We start from the raw sequence: 23835 nt of genomic DNA, 5'->3' as shown, positions 1-23835 counted from the left end.
CCTCAAAAAAACACATAAAAAATCTTACACTGTAGATATATATAAACATTTCTATTCCTTTATATTTATTTAATTTTTTCTTTCCCCTCTTGTCCTCTTAATCATGTGTTAAGGAGAAAGGGTACCAATCCTAAAGTATTTTGTAAAGAATAAAATACAAATAAAAAGACAAAGTGAGAAATAAATTAAATTTAACTGAGAAATTCCAACATGATATAAATTCTGTTGTTGATGAGTGCAGGTCTTTAATCCTCTTGACCAGCTGTGTTTTAACTTGAACTGGGAGACTTCCGCTTGTTTTAAAAAAAAAAAAAAAAAAAAAAAAAAAAAAAATGTCACCCAGGTGCTGTCTAAGGGTCAGAATGCTTTCATTTGACAAGTCTTCTGAGCGATTTTAGCATTCATTTTGGTGAGATTGTTGTTGATGTCCACTTTTTGGCTCTTTAATTTAGGACCTTGCTTCTAAATGACACGTTTCTCCAAATGGTTGGAAACCGGTAGCAAAACAGATGATCGGTTATTTATTCTCGATGGAAGCTAATAGCAAAGGTCAACAATGGCATCATTTATTGTTGTGTTTACATTTCTGAATTGAGTAATCCCTTGTTGAGCCACTGTCTCCATGTTTTGGTTTGGGTTTGTATTTCTTGCGCGTGACTAAACCTTTAGTTAAATCAATGAGACGACCACATTCTTTAAAATCATCTACCTTATGTTGTCGAATTTAAATTCTCTCTTCCATTTTTTTGTGTAGTTGTTGATTTTCTCTGATGCTCTGTCGATATGGCCTGATTGCCACTTTGATTTTCTCAATTCTGTTCTTCATTTTCACTGCGTTGTTCTTAAGTCTTTCTTGATTTCTTTCATTGCTTTCTGCACATCCTCCTGCTACTTTTTTCCCCATAAGTTCAGTCAGCATTTGCTAAATTTTCTCAGCATTTTTCTCTATGTTGTAGTCCATCCTTTAAAATCCTTCTTTTTACAGCGGATTTTGCTAGTCCACGTTGTCTGCTTTCCTTATTTGGACATTCATTGTAGTTATTAAAAGTTTGTTCGTAAGAAAGACAAAAAAAACAAAACAAAAAACAAAAAAAAAAAACTAAATAAAACAGCAGAAGCAGAAAGAACAAAACATTTTAACAGAAAGTAAAGAGGAGAAAAAATTCGGGATGAGTCTGAAAAGCTTTCGTCCTCGTTAGACTCTGGAAGGGAACTGCGAGACTCTGTAAGGATCTGCCATATTAAAATGGATTTGATGATCTGAAACTTGCGAATGATAAATATGCAAAAAACACAGAAATCAAGAAGGGGGAAAATACTTTTTCACGGCACTGTATGTATAATATGTTCCAATGTTATTTTCTATTAAAAAGTATCAAACATTTACGGTATAATTGTTTCACTCTGAACTCCCGTTATTATTATTTCATCTAGATTGTATTTATTTTGAAAGTTATTCTTTTAAAAAACTCATTTTTATTTTAGTCATTTGCATCTGTAGTGGTATTTACTTTAATTTGTATAATCCATGTCTAACGTTGTTTTTCTCATTTCTCTTTTCTTTTGGTTATTACGGTACTTATCATCACAAGGGTTACTGGAGCCCATTTTAGCTTATTTAGGGCAGTGAGCACAATTAGATAGACTATTGGATAAACTATTGACACTCATTATTCTGCGTATTATTGTCATTGTTAGTAACGATGTGATTTACATTTTTATCTAATATTCAGAATCTTATTATTAATATTGTTTCACCTATTTGGTCCCCTTAGGGAAATTCATTTCCATCAACTGTACCAGAACGTGCGCCAAATGACCAGTATTCCCAAGTGGTCTCCAGTTCAACCACTAACCAGGCCTGACCCTGCTTAACATCGCAAGATTGGGCGTTCTCAGGGTGGTATGGTTGTAAATAGCCCCTGTGGATGCTCTTGTAGTGTTCAATATCTTAAGTTAAATTTAAGATCAATTTGACTTTACGGTCACTGTAAATATAAATTCAGATCGTAGATATTTCTAGAATGTTTTTCTCTAAGCTTGTGATTAGTTAAAGTGACATTTAAATTCTACCACAGTTTGTTTTGTTGCCTTGACACTTTGTGAATGGTTTATTCCTGTGGAATGATGGTCTTTTATGGAGAAAGTGGAAGTCCTATATCTGTCTAGATATGGACATGATCCCTCCGGCCCAACAGCGGACGTAAAAGTTCCTTGACATGCACAATCACTAGCCGCTTATTGTTGTGCTGGAATGTCCTGCCTGCTTTGTTTTCCCGTGTAACATTGTGAGGTGAGCGCCTTGAGCCAAGTTGCCTGGCGATACTTCACGGCAGGGAAGCAGAGCAATTTGTTTGCGGATAGCTTGGAGCTTATTGTCTCAGCTTGACGGATGGGCTAAGAACTCGTACTCAGGTTGGCTTTCCTGGCGAATCGCCGCTCCCTTGCCAAAACTCATTATTTATATCGACAGTAGAAGGAGATTCCGTCTCCACGTCGAGTACGACACTCCAAAGTAATCATGAAAGTCAACCATACACAGATTCAATTGGGAATTTGATGAAATAAAATGATATCAATATGACATCATGAGAAGATGAAATAGTGTCTAGGTTTTTTAACTACCCACTAATTCAGTACTTCTCAATTATTTTTTGTCACTCCCCCTTGGAAGAATAAATCCTCACTTTTTGAGAACCATTGCACTGAACCTCCATATCACCAGTAGCTCAACTAGTGGTATGTTTGCCTTACACAAATAAGGTTAGTTCAATCCCCAGTCAAGCCATTACATAAGCCAGTATATTATTTTCCTTGCTAAGGTTGGGGAGTCAGCCGTGCAAGGCATTTACCTACTTATCAAAAGCATTATGGGTTCACCGTTTTGCCCAAAAACACTTTGCTATTTAACTCCCAGGAGCCAGGAAATAAACTTGTGACTTCTTAGTTGGAAGATAAGCGCCCTACCTCCTTAGCTACAACTGCCTCAAAACCAAGGTTTCAAATATTTTATAGGATTACAAATGACCCAACATTTTAAGCCAAATTGGACTTTTGGGCTTTATACATTGCTAGGAGTCAAAATGGTCAGGGTTTTCACATGATGTGATCCCAAACCAAGTTAGTTTAATCTCTGGGGTTTGGGTTTTGTTTGGAGCTACGGTAAGGGTTTTGCTTGGAGCCAGGGTTTTAAGACATCTTTAGGATTTCAAAATACCCACCAATTGGAGCCAGTTTTGACTTTTGAGCATTGCACGTTACCAGTAGGTCAACTGGTAAGACACTTGCCTTACAAACACAGGATTGTATATTCGTTCATCAGTCAAGCTTGTGTAAATTCAAGGATTTGAGCTCAGTGTAGTGTTGCAGCTAGCGTTAGGGTTTTGGTTTTGGCTTGGTTTAGAGTTGGAACTAGGGTTCGAGTTTTGCTTGGAGCTAGGTTTAGGATTTTAGCCATGAATCTTCTCTTCCATTTCCTTGTGTAATTGTTGATTTTCTCTGATGCTCTGTCGATAAGGCCTGATTGCCACTTTGATTTTCTCAATTCTGTTCTCCATTTTCACTGCGTTGTTCTTTAGTCTTTCTTGATCTCTTTCATTTCTTTCCGCACATCCTCCAGCTCCTGATATTCCCCCATAAGTTCATTCAGCATTTACTAAATTTTTCTCAGCATTTTTCTCTATGTTCTAGTCCATCCTTTAAAATCCTTATTTTTATAGCGGATTTTGCTAGTCCATGTTGTCTGCTTTCCTTGTTTGGACATTCATCGTAGTTATTAAAAGTTTGTTTGTCAGAAAGACAAAAAAAAAAAAAGAAACAAAATAAAATAAAACAGCAGAAGCAGGTTTGGGTTGGAGCTATGTTTATGGTTTTCGTTGGAGAAAGTGTTGGTGTTTTGGTTGGACCTATTTTTCGGGCTAAGGTTGAACACACACACAAACCTGCACACGTGACTCACAAAGTGTCAGTTATCAGTGTAAGCCTACTGCCTTGCCATCGACACACCCACATCCAACATTGAGGTCCGTCATCTATTATGAGAGCAGAAAACAAGGGCGGGTAATATCTGACTTTAATTAAAAGTGGCAGTGGGATAATGTCCTTCATTTGAAGTGGAATCCAGGGTGACCCGAGTCCTCTACATGCTCTATTGGTTGCCGCTAGTCGTCCCTCCATGGCTCCCTTACAATCAAACACAAATTTCAGATCAGTTTTCTTGACTCTTTTCGACTGTCAGACTCACAAAGAACAGCTCTGATTATGTTCATGTTGATTATTATTTCATGCAAATTTTAAAGTGCACTCAGAGTTTCAAGATTTCTATTTTTTATGATTTTGTTGCATACAAACATTAAAAAACAAACTAAAACACATCCAAGATATGCGTTGATGTAGATATGGTTGTGTAACCAAATGTTATGACTCACCAACGCTTAGGGCCATAAACAAGAAGAAGAAGAAGACGGACATTTTGCTTCAAGGTCTGCACTGTGGCGGACTTTGGATGAACATAAATGCGAGATGGAATAAACAGACAATGTGGCATCCTGATAGAAGGAGGTTGTCCATAGCTGCCGGGTGTATTAAACCAAAACAGAAACTTTCCTTTAGGCTGGGCAACGATTTGCTAGGTGCCAACTGCAAACCCATTGCACACACACTCACAATCGCATGCGTTCACGGGTGCTGTATTAATAAGCTGCTGACGGAGTCTGAGTTTTATCGGTTTTATCTGTTCTCATCTTGCTCTTAGCAAAAATTTCCGGGCTGTGCAACACTTTATGTAGGAAGAAATGGTGGGTTGGAGAGTGACTTTATTCTCGTCACTACAGTTTTTTGTTAATGTAACATGAAAGTGGTGAAAGAAAGAATAAGCCTGTTTTGAGTACTGTCCAAACTCCAAACCGAACCCCAAAAACGATAAAAAAGGAAGAGTTTAGTTAATTGCTTTGAGAAATGCACATACTTGCACGCGCAACATAGGGCGCTAGAAAGAGGCTGCAATTATGACAGGAAATGGCATCAGTGAGTAGAAAACTTCCAAATTCCTTGCAACAACTTTAACTCGACTTCAGTTTTAGCGTATTTTCCATTGATAGGCAATGGAGGTTGGACCAGCTGAAATTGTATTTTTTTGTTGTTGTTGTATACCCAAGGCAAAAATGTTCAAAATCAAAACATGAGTATGAAACATGTTGAGAAAGCTCAAACTTTGAGTGCTCAGAGGTTGTGGGTCCAATTACTGGATCTTAAGACTAAGTATCTTTGAGGCGGATAGTGAACCTCCTGTAGCTCCTGATGCTGCAACATCAGTAGTTTGGACTTCGACCAAGTCTGATAAAGTACACAGCCCTCAAGGAAGATGCTATTGTTTTCATGCGACCCTGAGAAATTTCATTCTAGTAAAAGAAACGTTTAACTCGTGTCATGTAGAACATTTCCATATTTAAAAGAATGAATCTTAAAGGGTTTTAATTATTTCCTCCAGTGTGTATTTCTTTTTCTGTGCTTCCCTCGTATATTAAAAAAGCAAAACATTCATGTCAACATACCATAGTTTCATTGAGTTGCTGTCAATGAACATCCATTCATCTTTCTATTATCTGTGTCGCTTATCCTCACTAAGGTAGCAGGGGTGCTGGAGCCCATTCCAACCATCTTCACGCAGTGGGCAGTGGGACACCCGGAAGTGGTTGCCAGACAGTCACAGGGCACACAAAGACAGACAACTTACTCGTTCATTCACACCTAGGGACAATTAGGATTGGCCAATTAACCTGATATGCATATTTTTTAAATGTGGGAGGAAGCTGGAGTGCCCGGAGGGAACCCAAGCAGTCATGGGGAGAACATGCAAACTCCACAAGGGGAGGCCGCGGTAGCTGTAGTGGAACCCTGGTCTTCTGCACCGTATGGCTGTGCGCTAACCATCCAGTCGCCGTGCCACCTATCCATTAACACATTCTTCTCAAATTAAATTCAGAATACGTTTCTGGTCCCAAGGGTGCGTTCAAGAGGAATCCACCAGCAGATGCTCGTAAAAAGCATGCAATAAAACAGTGTTTATTTGTGTGCTGTGTGTTTTTTGTAATGTAAAATACTGTAAGTGCCTTAGCTCAGTGGAGGTTAGGGAAAGCTGTCATCGCAAGTGCACGCATAGCTTTGATCATCAACACAGTGAATGGAAAGAGCTACCAAACAACAGATTAGAAAAAAAGATGCGAGAGGTCAATTTTTTGTCAGCAAATTGTTCCTGCATGCAATGGCTCCTATTGTGAGGTCACTGATTGCTTTTTTGGTCTCTGCTTTAAGTTATCACCTAGCCTCGCAAAGCCCCTTTTCCTTTTGACCCGGGGCTGACACCAATGATTGATCCTGCCACTCGTGTAAATGCCTGTGCGCCAACACAGCGCACTGACGCACTCAAACGCGACCAAGCGGAAAATTAGAAATCTCTTCATCCCGGCTCCGTTTGAAATCCGATACCAATACACACACACACGGTGTATAGCCCTCCCGCCCACCTATGCACCACCTTGCTGCTTACCGTCTGTGATAAAATGATACATTTGTGCGTATGTACATGAAGGTCGGTGGGAGGGAGTGTGCTTACATCTGAGCAGACATGGGGACTTGAGACTTAGTGACTTGGACTCGAGTCGACTCGAGTCGCTGTTTTTATGACTTGTGACTTGACTTGGACTTGGCAATCTAAGACTCGGGACTTGACTTGTGACTTGACTTGCCCAAGAAAAAAATACTTGGGACTTACTTGGGACTTGAAGGTGAAGACTTGAGACTTACTTGAGACTTGCACATGTGTGACTTGGTCCCATGTCTGTATCTGAGCCACTGCCCTTTGGACATCAATTTTTGAGAGCTATCTAGTTTTATTTTAACTTTTCTCATGACGAACATGTTAAAGGCATTCTTTTTATGTCTCATAGTGTTCCACATGGTCTTGTGTGCAGGAACTTCAGGGCAGAGCGGTCCGCTTTTGGCCACGCTGCCCATGACAGGGCGCCCACTACAGCCCCAGCTGGACCTTAAGCACCTGATGCCATTCCGCCTGAATGGGTCCTCCCCGCTCAGCCTATTCCCTAACTTCAATACTGTGAGTGATGTCTCCTCACTCATTTTATCCTCATTTTATTCATAGTTTCCATGTTAATCAGATTTTTTTTGTGCCACCATTGTGTCATATGTAGAGGAGCGTTACCATCAAGCGTGGACCAACCACTGTATGCTTTTCTGTACCACGGATCGGTTCAATGGCCAGCATTAAACATATTTGTACTTTTTTGAAAAAAATGATAAAGATAATTATAAAAACAATTATAATATTTATTTTAATGACAACGTTGATAATAATAAGAAGAAGAATGAGAATAATTTGCATAAATCTAGTGTAAAGACATGTGAAATTTGAAGATGTCCTCGTAACACCACATCAAAATCACATTCCTTTATTTAATAAACCGCTGAGTGTCATGCGGGTGCTCGGCCCATCCCAGCCATGTCTTTGGAATGTGGGGGGAAACCAGTCCGAGGGCACAGGGAGAACATGCAAACTCCCATACGGAGGCCAATAGCTGGAATTGAACCCAGGACCTCTGAATTGTAAGGCAGATGTGCACATTTAATTATCATCGTAACGTTTAACACAAAATGGCATGTTCCATCCATCCGTTTTCTGCACCGCTTCTCCTTAGTACGGTCGCGGGGGTCCTGGAGCCGATTCCAGCTATCTTTGGGCAGTGGGTAGGGGACACCCTGAACTGGTTGCCAGGCAGTTGCAGGGCACACAGAAACAGACAACCATTTACTCGCTCATTCACACTTAGGGACAATTTGAACCGGCCAATTAACCTGACAGGCATGTTTTTGGAATGTGGGAGGAAACTGAAGTGCCCAGAGAAATCCCACACAGACACGGGGAGTACGTGCAAATTCCACAAGGGGAGGTTGCGGTAGCTGGACTTGAACCCTGAACCTTTGCACTGCGGGACTGCGCGCTAAACACCCATCCGCCATGCTGCCCAAATAAAATTTACTGCAGCGGACTGACATGGCCGCACTGAGACGGGGCGTAACATTCCTCCATTTGCTTCGGAGCAATGCTCAGATGCTGGCTAAACATGGCAAAACAGTCAGACACGCCTTCACAAGATGGAGGAGTCTGGTGGCATCCTTGGGGGTGATCTGTGGCGGGCTATGTGCCATTACCTTTGTGCAGGCCACGAGCCTCACTCACGAGTCCTTGATCTGACAGGCGGCCTCGTTGGTTATGGACAGTTCCAGCATTTTCCTATCCCAAAATGTCATGTTGATCCAAATAATTAGATTTACAAACTCACCAAAAGAACCAACCTTGCTAAAAGCTTGTTGGTGTTATGTGGTCTATGTGTCTCAAGAATCCATGAATCCCCCAACTCCGTTGCCAAAGGTTTTTGCATAGCGCCATGTTTGTTTACAATCGTTTTAGCATTATGCAGTTGACCATTTTCCATGACGATTGGCTATATTTGGAAAAGTTTGTTTTTATTCACCCTTCACTATATCTTAGGTAGGCCAGTTTCACTGCCTGACAGGCAACTGCTCCCGCCCCTGAGAACCCCACTGATTCTAATTCAAATGTACCACCTCAAAGCCCTGGTTAAAGTTCAGTCTGGAACGTTGCATTGTCAGTAAAACAACAATAGGCAACTAAATGACTGAAACTTATTTTTATTTCTCTGCGGTCCGGTACTGGTCTGTGACCCAATCGTTGCTGACCGCTGTTGAACATTACATAAACAAACCACACAAAGACACACCTGCCAAAAAGTGTTGTTTGAATGGCTTGACCTGATTTTAGCCTGTCAGCCCTATGATACTTAAAGCCTGCTGAATGATTTCATTTGTGACAAAGCCTTGGAGGAGGCCTGCACTTTCTGAGTGCTCTGGCTATGAATAATGCAAAATTAAAGTTGGAAGAGTGTCCAGGTGCGATCTGCCTGTGTTTCGGTGTGTGTGTATTCACCATCACCAATCAAGGAAATCCATCTGTAGCTAAATGAAACATAAACCACTTTGCACCTCCCGAGCCACAAATGGGAATGTAGACCACTCAGTATATGTGTGTGTGCTCGATCCAGAGACATGCATGCACGAAAAATATCCAGCTCCGTTATTTTGTTGCCCGCTGCATAAAAGTGGGATATTATTATGTGTAGCAATACATGTTATTGTATTTAGTGTCCTTTGTTCTTGTGGAGATTATGTTTAAGACAGTGGCCTTCAAAAATGAAGATCAAAAATATTTTTTGTTTGAACAAAAAAAGGTTGAATGTTTGAAAGGTCAGCAAAAGGTAGTTTGCTTCTTATTGGTATTGAAAAATTGATCAAATCCGTGTTCCCTTCCTGAAGCTTTAGGTGATTCCTTAAAATGGATTAAATAGATCCGAAAGATCTTGTCTTTACCAATATCAAGGTTATGGTTCCAATTCCAACAACTGGATGAATTCTGTTTTCAAAATAGGACCTATGCATGTTTTGTGCATGGGTCATTTCCAGTGTTGGGGATAACGGCGTTATAAATAACGCAGTTACGTAACTACATTATTTTTTCAGTAACGGGGTTATCTAATTAATTACTTTTTGTGCCGTTACAACGTTGTTACGGTTACTGACGGTCAAAAGTGTTGCGTTACTTTGGCCGCAGAACGCCAATGACGGCGTGTCTCCGCACATATGATGCTGTTTAGAGCGGCGCGGTTTTTAGCTCTGAGTTCGTCAGATCTTTTGGGATCGTGTCACCATACAAAATAGAGACAACCATATAGTTCAATAGCTATTAGGAATACAGAATCTACTAACGCACTAAAAGGAAAGGCAAATTGGTGGTACAAGAATCTACTCGAGTCGTTCGAGCCGTCTCATGGAAGTAGGAGCCAGCTCCCCACGAATCAAAAGCCAGTTCCCCTTGGGGCGCTATTTTCATCTTGTGATTGGTCAAAATGCATTTTTTGAGCGATTCTGTTCTGTTGACTTTGAATTTATTGAGTATAGAAAGGTTATTTTCGTATTTTATCTTATTTGTAGATTTTTCAATATTTTAATTTATGTTTCCTGTGTTTTCAGTGTTAACGTCTAAGTGTTAATTTTGCTTTATTTTCCCCTAATTTAAGCCATTCACCATAATACATAATAAATGGTAATATATGGATTAAACAAAAGAAACTATCTGAATTGCCATTTGGGACCAATGTTCCCTCTAGGCTGCGTGTGTGCACAATTGCGCACTACCCAGAGCTTTCCGCGCACAAGAAAATCTAGCCAGCTCACAAAAATGAAGGCTCGAAATTGCTAATTAAAAAGCGAATTAAGTCAAAGTTACAGTGCATGAAGGTAAAAATACACGGGTTCCCCTGACGCTGTGTGCTAAATGTGGTATTTTGAAGTCAATGTCGAAGTAGAACAAAGTTGAGTAAAGTCAGTAGAGTTTTTCGAGAACCGGCTTCTTCAAATCGGCTTACTAAAAAGAACCGGCTCTTTCGGGTCCCAAACGGCTCTTCAGGTTGTTTTTGCTTCTTTAATCCCTACACGACCAAATATTATGTAAGATTGTGCACAAAATGACTTAAAGGAAGGGGGGGGAAATAGAACAAAAAAGAAAAAAAAATACCAAAATTAAAAAAAACGAAACAAAAGGAGAGAGAGAAAAAAAGTGCAGGAAAAATTCAGAAAAGCCAGAAGAAAAAGAAGCAAATAAAGGGAAAAAAGGTAATAGAGAACAAAAAAGCAAGAAAAAAGTAACAGCTAGGAAAAAAATAAACACAATGAGATTTTTTTAAAAAAGGAATTTAAAAAAAGGAGAAAAAAACAGGGAAAAAGAGGAAAAAGGTTGTGTTGCATTCAAATAACTTCCAATTATATCAAGATAATCTTGTTGCCAACATTGTACTTTCACTAAAAAATGTAATTAAATACAGTTCTGTATCGTGCAACCGACTAAACAAGCCCCCCAAAATTTTAGTATTATGCGACAAAAGATACCAGAAATGGAAATCTTGTCAAAGAATTCTAAAAACAAATGACATTTGCAGGCCCTGCAACCTTTGCTATCGTACATCAGTCAATTCATTCAAAAGTGAAAAATAATTTTGCATTGCCCGTAAACTCAGCAAAATGTAACGTGATGTCAAGTTTTGGACATGTTTGATATGATTTAGTTGCCACACTTGGGGTTGCTGTTGCTCACTGTTGTTTCAAGTGTTGCTCACCGACTTGTGTGAACGCTCAGGCCCGTGGAAAATTAGAGGGAACATTGTTTGGGACCCGAAAGAGCCGGCTCGTTTTAGTGAGCCAATCCAAAAAAGCTGGTTCTCCAAAAAGAGTCGGAATTGCCATCTCTACAACGGGTGGTTTGCGTTAGATTTAATTTATTAAACTCACTTTATATTCTTTAGTGCTGGCTGATTGATATTTTATTATATTATTAACTGTTTCTCTTTGTTGCACTCCAAGTGTAGGATTAATCTGTTGCTGGTGACGTGCAATAAATAATAAAAGGTTCTATAACACAAATGTCTGTTCTTCTCTAGTTTACTGACCCGAATACTGCTTAGAAACTTTCAAATTCGTTGACACACACCTTCTTTTTAAAGTAACGGAAATAATTACTTTCCCTGGTAACTAGTTACTTTGAAAAAAAAGTAACTTATTACTAACTCAGCTACTAACTCAGTTACTTTTTGGAATAAGTAGTGAGTAACTATGAGCAATTACTCTTTTAAAGAAACATGCCCAACACTGGTCATTTTAAGGACGTAGCCAGAAACAAAGTGATCTACAGCAAATCTTCATTTATCGCAAGAGTTATGTTCCAGAAAGAACCCATGGTAGACGGAATTCATTAGTAGAAACCTTTCTTTTTTATAATTTTTATACTATTAAGTATTATACATTGAAACCAGGCCCAATAGTTCATTCAATAAAAGTACTGTACTCTGTACTGGTAAACATTCATTTTTTTTACAGATGCCTACATGTTTAGACAATAAGAATGCAGAACACATGCATTATGAAAATCTGTGACACAACCAGGCCGTGAAAAGTGGACTTAGTTGTAGCAAGGGATTACTGTACTTGAATCGTAGATCTTGGCGTGATTGGCAAACAGATCGAGTTTACCTTGTTGCATTTTCACACAAAAATTGACATATGAAATTGTCATATGTTTCACCATCATTGTTTAAACTGACAGTTGTACATTGTTTAAGTATAATGGAGGATGTCTCCTGCTGAATGAGGCAACAGGCAACACCAGCTTTATCAAAACCAAATGGCTGGACTGTGCAAATAGCACAAAAATGGATGCCATATCTGTCCCGGTGGAAGTTGATGAATCTCTGGGGCGACTCTGTGATAGGTGCATCTGTGGCATCAATCACATGCTCGCTCGCTTTTCTATTCCGTGATGAGGAACACGTTGTCTTGGGGGTTTGTTAGGAAAAAAGAGGGACAGGGGGAAGATAGATACACCTGTCCCCACAGCTAAACACCCTCCCTATCATCCCTCCCTACTGAGACCTCATCTCGCAATAGGTTGGGCAGGATACGAAGGCCTGTCTGCGCTGGGATGCATTAAGACCTGGGAAGGTTCAGCACGTCTGCGGGCAAACAATCGGAACATTTCCCCCCCAAAAAATAAAAGACCAACAAGCTGCCCAAGACTCCGCACAGTAGATGTGTAATGTGACAGCATGACGGTGTCTTTCAGACTTTTTTGAGGCCTATATTCAAAAACAGGACTTGGAAAGTGACTTTATGCTCATCCCCGTATTTATTTTCCTTTCTATTAGTGTGGAATGAAAACAGTGAAAATAAGAAAAGGCTTGCTTCAAGAAGTCCAAATGGCAACCCTAAGCCCAAGAGATATGAAAAACATTTTTTTTTCCCAGTCTAACAAATGCACGTACTTTCACGAGCATCATGAACGAGCTGACTACGGCTGCCAGAAGATGGTCGCAGCGGTAAAAAAGTTCCAAAATCCGTACAGCTCTTTTAATGGTCATGGGGTTTTGATTAAGATTTCACTAACAAAAAGGTAACTTTCAACTTCTCTTCTCTGGAGTTCAGCTCTTTAAAACTGGCATTTTCATGTTATGCCACCATACATATATTTCCTGTTAGAAACGGTTGCATGTACTGAAAGAGATCACAACCACATTCTGGGAAAAATGTATTCATTTGTCCGTCCTATTTAAGACCTGAGAAAAAGCCCATTTTCAAACAGGAAGGTGTTAATGGTATGGGTCTTCTAAACAAAATATAATGGCCAAGTGTTTGAGCCCCAGGCATGGCTAGCGTTGAACCCAAAAACATGTGAGTTCTACAGAAGATTTATGACCACTTCCCTTTACAAACATAACTTGTCCTCTTGGTTTCAGCAAATCTTGCAATCAAAAATAGATGTTGTGGCCATTGATTAAGGAAACAGAGGATCATATGTCAGTGCCTAGCACTTGGCTTCATTATTTAACATTTTTGAAATATTCTAAGAAAATGTTTAAGGTTCATACCAGAGCTCGGGTTCTCTCACCCAACACACACAAGCAGATTGACTTTGGATTTGGGGCATTAAAAGATCCAACAGAACAGAACAGAATTATCTTTATTGTCATGTTTTGGGGAGGTGGACCCAAGCGCAAACACACAAGCTGAATGACAGAAGTTTATTAGGGGCAAAGGTATTTAACAAAGCCTCTTCACACATGTGCGAAGGGATGAAAACGATAAACACAGTCCAGAGAAACTCACGGCTGGCATAGTTCAGGATGCCCAGATTCATTTAGCGACAGCAATCAATGGCAAATGAAGTTCTAACAGCTTCAGCTGTCGGTGCAGTCCTTAAATACCCCTTTACTGATTAGAGTCGGAGGCGGCTAATAATGAACAGATGTTTGTTTCTCCAGTCCATCTCTCTGTTAACACCCTACGGAGGACCGAATCATGCTGTATTCTAAAATGTATTTATTGTGATTACAATGTAAGCTACATTTTAAGCTCTTATACCATATATTATAAATTCTTATATGTTGTGCCCTGCAACTGGCGGGCAACCAGTTCAGGGGTTATCCCCCACCCAAGGCCCGAAGATGGCAAGGATAGGCTCCAGAACCCCCTGTGACCATAGTGTGGATAAGCAACACAAAAAATGAATGGATGGGTTGTATTTTACCTTTGACACAATGATGATTCCTTTTTTCATGAAATAGGTTATTTTAGTAGAGCCTCTTCCGGAAACAACACATCTCTCCCAGAGTGGAGCAAACAATTGCATTCAAAGAGCAGAAAAGTAATCTGAACCTCAAAATATGCAAATAAAAAATTCTGGCATCTGAATTTGTATTTGATTTTTTGAATTTTTAGCTACGTTGCACAAGTTTAATGTCAGAGTCTTTCTTTAAAATATTTTTTTCAAACATGCTTTACTTGATAAACGCGAATTATATTACTATGTCGAGCATTGTTGAGTAAATTAACACACAGTGGGGGATCCCCACCGTTACACATAGAAAAGGCGTTCTCATGAGTTGTCCAAATTGGTCTGGAATTCTCCAAGACGGTTTATTGGCAGGGTTTTTTTTTTTGTGACACAATGCATGTCAGTGTATATTATTTTGACGTGAACTTAAAGTGTGATAACTCAGCCATTTGTGAATATATTTTAAGATGCAATCACTCAAAATTTTTGTTGGCATCAGACCTGTCCATACACATATCCATCAATCCATTCATTATCTGCTCCGCTTATCCTCAGTATGGTCGCGAGGGTGCCGGGGCCCATCCCAGCTGTCTTCGGACAGTGGGCAAGGGACACCCTGAACTGGTTGCCAGCCAGTCACATGGAACACAGCGACAGACAACTCACTCGCTCATTCACACTGAGGGACAATTTGGACCAGCCAATTAACCTGATATGCATGTTTTGGGGAATTGGGAGGAAACCGGAGTCCCCAAAGGAAACCAATGCAAGCATGGGGAGAACATGCAAACTCCACACAGGAAGGATGGTAGCTGGATTTGATCCCAGAACTGTGCCGCGGACGGGCTTACCACTTAGCCGCCGTGTCGCCCCCATACACACATAGTTTTCCATATTATATATATTAATCACAGTTTCTTTGTCCAGGTTCAATTTGGCCTTTCATGTATACATTAATGTCCTGCTAATGACAAGTGCTTCACTTTCAGATGGACCCTGTGCAGAAGGCGGTTATCAATCACACCTTTGGCGTCCCACAGCCCCTCAAGAGGAAGCAGATCATCTCCTGCAACATTTGCCACCTGCGCTTTAACTCCACGGTACAGAAACATTTCGTCTCTGTCGCATTTGCTGTGGTGGGACTGAGCCGCCTCGCTTCAGGGAGCTTCCCTTGTTTGTTTTTCTTCTTCCAAACAGACAACAATTTGCACTGTGACTTTTTGTAAAGATAGAAAACTCTGAGTTTATGCATGTGTGTTTCGTCAGAGCACATTTTTTGTGTAGTTTTGGCACGAGGGATTAGACAGCAGGGGGAGAGTCTTCATTTATCAGCCACGAGCAGAAACAATCAGCGGGCTCAGCAGGAAGCGTTCACACATAAGCACACTCACTAGTGCACACTCGGGGAGTCACATGTCTCAGGTCGTTTCATGCATATGCACATAAACAAACTACCAGACATTAATGATAAAATCTTCAAAAGAGGAAGAAGGTGCAACATTACTTGCTGGTTCAACTGCCAATTCCCCCACTGGCCCCAAAAGAACATAGTTAGCAATAATCAAGAGTGTTTGGTATTTAAAGTCTGTTGGACGCGGTTTTAAGATTCACACCTATTAAGTTTGAACTTTATAGACACTCAAAATGAGGCGAAAAGACATCAATGAATTTAAACTTGCATGGAGGGCCTAGAGAAAAGTTTCCAGACAAAAGGATTCCATCTCTTCCCAAAGCCATCCTCCAAGCACCTCTTTTTATTCATCTTTAAGGTTACAAAAAAACAGATCAGCCCTAAAGGGTGTGGAAATTGAAGAACAGCAACATAATTCACCAAAAGCGACATTGATGTCGAAAAAAAAGAACAGCGAGTCAAAATCAGGAAGAGGCATCCTATGAAATCTCCTTTGCATTTGTCTAATTTTGAAAACAGAATAAACTTATCAATACCCTAAATAATGGCCTAAAAACTTCTTCCACTTGTAATTATTTATGGACTTAATAGAATAATCTTCTTTTCCTTAATCGTAGATATGTTTCCTTCTTTGTATTTATCATAGTTACTTACATGCGAACCTTCTCAAATTAAAAAGTGGTAGATTTTATCATGAATTCTATTTTTACGTGTAAAACAGAATATTAAAAACAAAAACCAAACGTTTGCTTGCCTAAAACCAGAAGTGGCAAACTTTACCCAAATGGAAATCTAATGTGATTGTTGAAGCGGTTTATTCTCACACAAAGACTTCGTCTCCCTTCAAAATAAAGCAACCATAGACCGACATACTAGTCTCGAGTCAATATTTTTTGTGTCTGTTGAAATTTGAAAAAGAGGTCGATTATTATTTTTTTTGGATCGGTAGGCCTTTTAAAGGGGTGAAAAGCGATAGACTTACACGTAAAGCTGCAGAGTTGGCAGGTATGTCGTAATCCTTAATAGAGTGTAAAGCTCACTCTTAATTCCTGGTGTATAAGTAATTCCTGCAGAAATATTCTGCAAAAAGAATTGTAGAAGCAGTGAGCTGTGAAGTAAAGTGAAAATCAAGGGTTCTTCCCCTGACATCCACCTTTCCTGCAATTAGTCCTGACGGGCTTTTTAACTTCCATCTATTTGCATTTTGTTTGTTTTGCTATGAAAGATAATCAGGCTGCGGTTATTTATAGCAACAATAAGTGGCCATCAAAGTAAAAGGGCACGGTGCTTGTGAAATCAAGCCAAGTGGCATCGCTTGGTGTTTTGGCTAAAGACAATCAGTGTCAGTGTTGAGGGAGAAAGTATTAACGGTTACGTGGAGACTCAGCTGGCGGCTGAATTGCTCGTATCACTGCAATGTTTGAAGCCTTTTCACAGCACATTAGTCACAGCATGCTCAGCCGTGACAGCCGTTTTATTTATAGGCCTCTTCATCATGCAAAGGCTACGTGTTATTACATCCTACAAGCACCACTGCTGCTGATGCCTCTGTTGAATTTTAAATTATTCAAATGTTTAAATGGAACTCTAAACTATGGATTTTTTTGTTTTGCAGAGGTAACACTTTTGGCTTCATCAATAATCTCCTGATAACCAATAACTTCTTTTTTCTAACCGCATGCTATATCTAAAAAAAAAAAAAACCTCTTCAAAAATATTGTTGGAATGACTAAAACTTGACTTTATCATTTCATCAATTGCTAAATACTTACTTTGTTTTTCAGTAATAACTATGAAAAATGTTGTTATGAACACCATAACATTGACATTTAGATATTGCTGTAAAGTATGTGTATGATTATGTGTGTGTTCATTAAGTGAAAATATCTCAATTGTAAACATTATACAAGGGCTCTAATACCAAATGGCACACATGCCTTGGCAAAGAAAATATATGACTCCTTATCAAGGGTAATTATCTTTCCTGTACACATTAGGAGCTAAAATGAATCAATATAAATATATAAATGTTGGTGCATGGAGGGGAAACACAATGTATGGCTAATGTAGGCCGTGGAGGTTTCTTGTAGCGGCACACATGAAGCAAATTTATCACAGCGTTGACTTGATAAAGAAGTGCAAAACTTTCAAATATACCTGTAACACCTTGTGTCACGCTTTGGATATTCACTTCGGGATTGCGTTTCCATTTACAAGTGTTCCTTAACAATATGCTGTTGAACTCGTGATTTTCAGTACATTGCCTTACCACAAGACCACTGCACCTGATGTACCTGTTGAAGTGTGCTTGAAAATGTTGTGATCAAAGCATGGAATTTTAGTTTTGGAATTTGTAATCTATTATAACATTTGTTTTGGGCGAACGGGCATTCATTTCTGAGACTGAACCTATTAATTCTCAACAGCACCATTTCCAACCATGATTGATTGGGCTTTTCTATATGGCTTGAGAAATGTGACTTGAATGTGAATTGAATTCCAAAGTGTGTAGCATAATTTGGCATCACTTAGAGCTGTCTCTATGCAAGAAACTCCCTGCAGCTCTCCCTGTCACATTTCACGCCACCATGCGTGTTTGATTGAGTTAAAAACACATAAAACCTCTTAATGTAGTCTTTGAAGGAGCATTGATTGCTTCTTCTGAACAAATGTCAGATTTGGTGTACTGTGGTACATGAGGACAAGATTCCGGGGAAATTATTTCATACCGAGCCTTTTTAAGGTCAAGATGAGATAATAGTTGAACGAAGATTTCACATTTACAGGAGCTTCAATTTACAACTCTTCTTCCACCTGTAAACAAAGAATTTCAATGTTGCATGTGGCATCACAATAAAACAGGGAATATGTTAAAAGGTAAAGATAAAAATCATATTTTCACACATTGCAAATAATCTGCCCTCAAAAGTACAACAAACGCCACATTGTGGTTGATAAGTGTATAGATTAGTAGTCACTCAAAATAAGGAGAGCATTTTGAACTTGGAGGAACGAATGAATGAATGAATGAATGAATGAATGAAAACTTTTATTTCGAACATTAAAATAAAAACAGGACAAAAACAATGAGTCAACAACAAAATAATGTCACATAACATGTTCGAAAAGGGGAGGAGAACAGCATAGGAGTGTACAAAAATATTCAAGATAAGAAAATTCAAAGGTGTTGTAAGGGTCCTCCCTTGAATACTTTTTTGGAATAAATCCCCTCGGATCCAAAAGCATATCCGTGGGAATCAAAGAACGGCAATAGTGCTAACCAATTGTGACAATGAAGTTGAAATTGCATAATAGTCGAAATGACGAACAACCGTGAGAAATAATGATTTAAAAAAAAACAACAACCCTGGCACCCAATGCAATCTCCTTTGCAGGTGTACAATATTAAAAACAGTATATGCTGAACAAACTTATCCGTGGTGTATTTCAGTGTTTCAGATCGAGTGCTCCGGGGCACTCTAGTGTGCCGTGAGACCTTGTCTAGTGTGCTGTTGGGATTTTTTTTTATTAAACCTGCATTTTATTAGGTTAATATAATTTTATTTTTCTCATTAATGTTTTTATATTTAATTACTATTTGAATGTGATCAATAAAATGTGTTTTATAGCTATTTAAGGTCCACTTGAACGCTTTTAGGAGGACAAGAGCAGACCAATTTGTTACATGAGCAATTTGAGCTACAAGCACGATCGTGAAACAAATCAAGCTCATGAGAAGACGTACCACCGTATTTTGATTATTACATCAAGAGAATTTTAACTCACACACTATAACTATACTACAATATACTCTACCCAGTTACAATGCACCTCTCTTCATGGTGACCTCAAGTCGTTTTTGGCTTCCCCATAGTAATCACTTATTGATTTCTTCTGATTGGACTATGCTTTGCTTTACAATTAAGCTGTGAGCAGACACAATGTGTTTTAAAGTGTGTACGTGTGTGTGCACAGCATCAGCATGGTCAGCATGCTCAAGTCTGCTTTGGAGAGGCAACCCACTCACTGTGCACATTGATAGAATATAGTATGCGCTTGTTGCGTTTTTCACATGCAATTATACCCATGGCCTCCCAGCATGCAGTTTCCGTTATCAGGCACAAACACACCACTTCCCACAATGCACATTTTTTGCATGGCTCGCACGTCCAGGCTTCTCGCTTCCCCCACTCCCTCACAGAGACATCACATCGATTAAAATTCTCCTATTTTGCAAACCTGTTGTCTTTGTTTTTTCTCTCTGTGTCTGTGCTGCAGAATCAGGCAGAGGCTCACTACAAGGGCCACAAGCACACCCGCAAGCTAAAAGCCATTGAGGCGCAGAAGAATAGGCACCGGCGTTCTGGCGAAACCTCGTCCGGAGGGAGGGAGCGTGATAGACAGCGAGACAGGACCAAAACGTTGGAGGTCGTGGTGACGCCCCCTCTTGTGGAATCCTGCTTAGAAGAGGGAGCAAGTATGTGCCGTTAGAAGTGTGGAGATTGACACAGTTGAATACACCTATAGAAATACTCTGCTCATTCATTATAAACTTATATATATATATTTACATTTTAAAAAGAAGGAAACAAATTTGAATATGTTTAACAATAATTATATTTTAATTACCACTATTTTGTTGTGGTCTGGGTGTGGATGTGGGGATCCCTGAACCACTGGGGTCGTAAATGGTCCATTTCCTGCTCTGTGTCTTGGGCAAGTGCAGCCTGGTGGCGCTCATCCCTCTCGAGGCCAACAAATGTTTCCCAAAAAAGGAGAGAATTTGCACCTGCACCCCTTCTGGCAAGTCAAATCCAACGAATCGCCTAGTTCCACGGCAGTGCTGATTCCTATACAAACTTCTAATCCAAGATGAATGGGACCACCATCTACCAAAGGTGGCATAATTAATTTGCTATTGTAATGAATTGGAGTCACAAAAAACAAAGGAAGTCCAGTGAGAGCATTTCAGTGTACGTAATCACACTGAAAATGCTTTTTGGTTGTCTTAAAATTGTTGATTTCACTCGAGTGTATGTTTTTTAAAATCAAAAAATACAATTCCAACATGAGTAATTCACAAAACTTGAATCTACACAACGGAATTTACATAAGGCCATTATATAAATATACTTTGCAGTTCAAATGCTGTTGGAGGCGTTAACCTCAACCTCCATTAATCACGTATAGCATGTAATATTGAGGCATTTACTATCTAATACAATAGCAGATGTGCTACATTAAACGGCAAAGAATGATAATGTCGACATTGTGGCTTTTTCGATATTTTGGTATTGTGAATCAGTTCTTATTGTCAAATTTTTGCCATCCACAGAATTCTATTCATGACCACAGTTGATTTTCAAGCATAAATTCCACAGACAAGCAAAGTGATTCCAATTGAAAGCTTGGTAAGGTGAGGTGAGTCTCCTTGAGGAAGGTGCTCATGATAACCATACGTTAATATTAGTGACTATTGACTTGCTGATGCAAAGCTCAAGAGAGGAATTCCATCAGCTGGTTGTTGTTCTCTTCTGACTGTGAAAATTGCGTGATTGGTTCGACGTAAATTTCAAATGCGGCCCCGACGGTCATTGCCAGCTCGACCACACTAAATTTCGCCTGCTTGTAAAGAACACCGGAGACCAATAACACACCTGCTCCTCCAAACAACTCCAACTCACGGACGTCATAGGCCGGCTCCTCATCCAAGTGGCGTCACTTGTTAGTTGCCAACAGATTGAGCACGCGCTTTGATGCCACATGAATTATTTAATTTCTCATTGTTGTTAAATCCCTTAAAATGGCAGGCAAAAACATTCTCCTCTGTTGCTGTTTCAAGTTTGCCTGTCAGAGCCATCCCTCCATCCAGCTCGGTAGCCTAGATGGGAGGTCGCTGGTTCAAGCCTCGGCCGAGTCCTACCTAAGACTTACAACATTGGTATTCATTGCCTCCCTGCTTGGAGCTCGGCATTAAGGGTTGGAATTGGGGGGTTTGGTCACCGAATGACTCCCAACACAGCAGTTGGGTCTTAAATGGCGGCGCCCTGTTTGGCTGCGGCTGCATCGACTCGCTACAGTTAAACTGTACGGGTGAGGTGTATCGACATTTTGTTTTGTGTGCATGATTACAAAGATTGACAATAGAACAAAGTAAAGTACCGTATTTTCCGCACTATAAGGCGCACCTAAAAGTCTTATTTTTTTTCAACAGCTGACCATGCGCCTTATAACACAGTGCGCCTTATATATGGCTCAATATTAAATTCGCAAGGTCTCGCAACTACGAGAAACAGCCGCCGACTCCATTTTTCGCGCTGTGCATACTGGGAAATATTAAACGATTGGTAGTTGCCGGGGCTCGTGTTGTATTTGTTTACTAAGTGGCAAAATGGCTACCCCATTAAACTGCTTAATTCATATTCAACAACTACAGTATTTGTCTGAATCCAGGGTTTTGACTGGTGAAGATGTAAAGCACAATTTACCTTAAACAAACGCAGAATTATTCAGAATGTCACGTTTGACAGAGAGAGAGAGAGAGAGAGAGAGCGAGATTCTCTTTCATACGTGCATTTGTATAAAAAATGGCTCCTGTTAAGAGACACGCGTACAACGCCGAGTTTAAACTCAAAGCGATCAGTCACGCAGCACAACACGGCAATAGAGCGGCAGCGAGAGAGTTAAACTTAAATGAATCGATGGTACGGAAGTGGAGAAAGGATGAAGATAAGCTCCGCCAAGTAAGGAAAACTCAACAAAGTTTCCGTGGCAATAAAGCAAGATGGCCAGAGTTAGAGGAGACACTTGAACAGTGGGTTGTTCAACAAAGAGCGGCAAGCAGAAGTGTCAGTACGATAACTATACGTATGAAGGCAACAGCGCTGGCACAAAAACACCGGACGTGTTGGATGGCCCATTCACTGAGATATGGTCAATTCGAACACAGCAGAAGAAGAATTCGAGGGATTCGTCGATGAGGAGCTTATAGAGTGATCTTTGTTTTTCTTTTGTGTGTTTACGTTTTACATTTTACACTTATTATGTTATTGCTTTATTGTTATCGTTTTGCACTCGTTGTTTTTGCACATTACGAGTGTCACTTTATTGCGATTGCACTAACGTTTCATTTAAAATAACAGTATCAGACGTTTTTTTCTTTGCGTGTTGACTAAATGGACAAAAAATAAAATGATATGTCGATGTTGTTCAAAGATGTTAAAGATGTGTCACGAAAATGCTTTACCTCAGAGAAAATAATAAAACGGCTGTTTATTTATTTTGGGAGTGAATGGAGTTGTGGAAAGCTTGTTTGTTAATAAAGTTTGACCTTTTTGAATGTTTTGTTGACATTCCCTTGAGCGTGGCAACATCTAGAGGTTGCATAACGTAACTACATTCTCTACTGTAGTCAAGTCGTCACATTTATTTACCGTAAATAGCCCTTAATCCCAAAAATGTCTCGAAGGACTGCACAGGATTACAATTACAAAATTGCACAATTACCTGATCTTAAACCAGCATGCACTTATAGCGCCTTATAATGGGGTGCGTCTTATGTATGGCATAAGTTTTAAAATATATCATTCATTGAAGGTGCGCCTTATAACATGGTGCGCCATATAGTGCGGAAAATACGGTAAGTAAAATTCTATTTTCCGCAACGCTTATCCTCACTAAGGTAGTGGGGGAGGTGGGGGGTGGTAGTTGGGTCACTTCAAAGAAAATTAAGTAGTTGTCACGTTTGAGGAGGGAGACTCAATTGCAGGGAAGTCGGAATGGGGGACGGCTGAAAGAACTTGTCCGTCCCTGCCGATTCAGGGCCAGGAAAGGCCTTGTGACCTTCTTATCGCCAGGACAGGAACGTTCTCACCAACGGGACAGGGACCAGGAGTGCCCGATGGACTGTCCAACGGACTCTTTTCTAGCCGCCAGGACAGAATACAGAAGTGGGCAAGGGACCCTTCCATTGCGGCTGGAAAAAGTGATGTGGAATCATTCTGCACGGCCCTTTGGTGATCGGATCAAAATGCATTTGCCATTTTCATGCCACTTTCATCCTATCTTTTTATCATGTCATTGTTTAATGTTTAATATGGTTTGGACACATGGCTAGTTCTTTTAAGACATGGTTGTAGTTTGTTATTCCTGATTTTTAGGGCACACCTGCCTC

General features: G+C 39.9%; 1 protein-coding gene across 2 annotated transcripts in view; it reads left to right on the top strand.

The window, feature by feature from the left end:
• znf385c (zinc finger protein 385C) overlaps window positions 1-23835 on the top strand; it is a 143886-nt gene that overhangs the window by 105656 nt on the left and 14395 nt on the right. For both annotated transcript variants that reach the window (XM_088331396.1, XM_088331405.1), the window contains 3 exons: window positions 6972-7114; window positions 15241-15351; window positions 19941-20139. In XM_088331396.1, the coding sequence (XP_088187522.1) occupies window positions 6972-7114; window positions 15241-15351; window positions 19941-20139 (453 nt within the window). The remainder of the gene's footprint in view (window positions 1-6971; window positions 7115-15240; window positions 15352-19940; window positions 20140-23835) is intronic.

The sequence above is a fragment of the Urocampus carinirostris genome, chromosome 1 (assembly GCF_059441175.1).
Source record: "Urocampus carinirostris isolate Australia breed hairy pipefish chromosome 1, RoL_Ucar_1.0, whole genome shotgun sequence".
NCBI classification, from domain to species: Eukaryota; Metazoa; Chordata; class Actinopteri; order Syngnathiformes; family Syngnathidae; genus Urocampus; species Urocampus carinirostris.
Note: the sequence above shows the minus strand (reverse complement) of the source record. Positions and strands in the feature narration are given on the sequence as shown.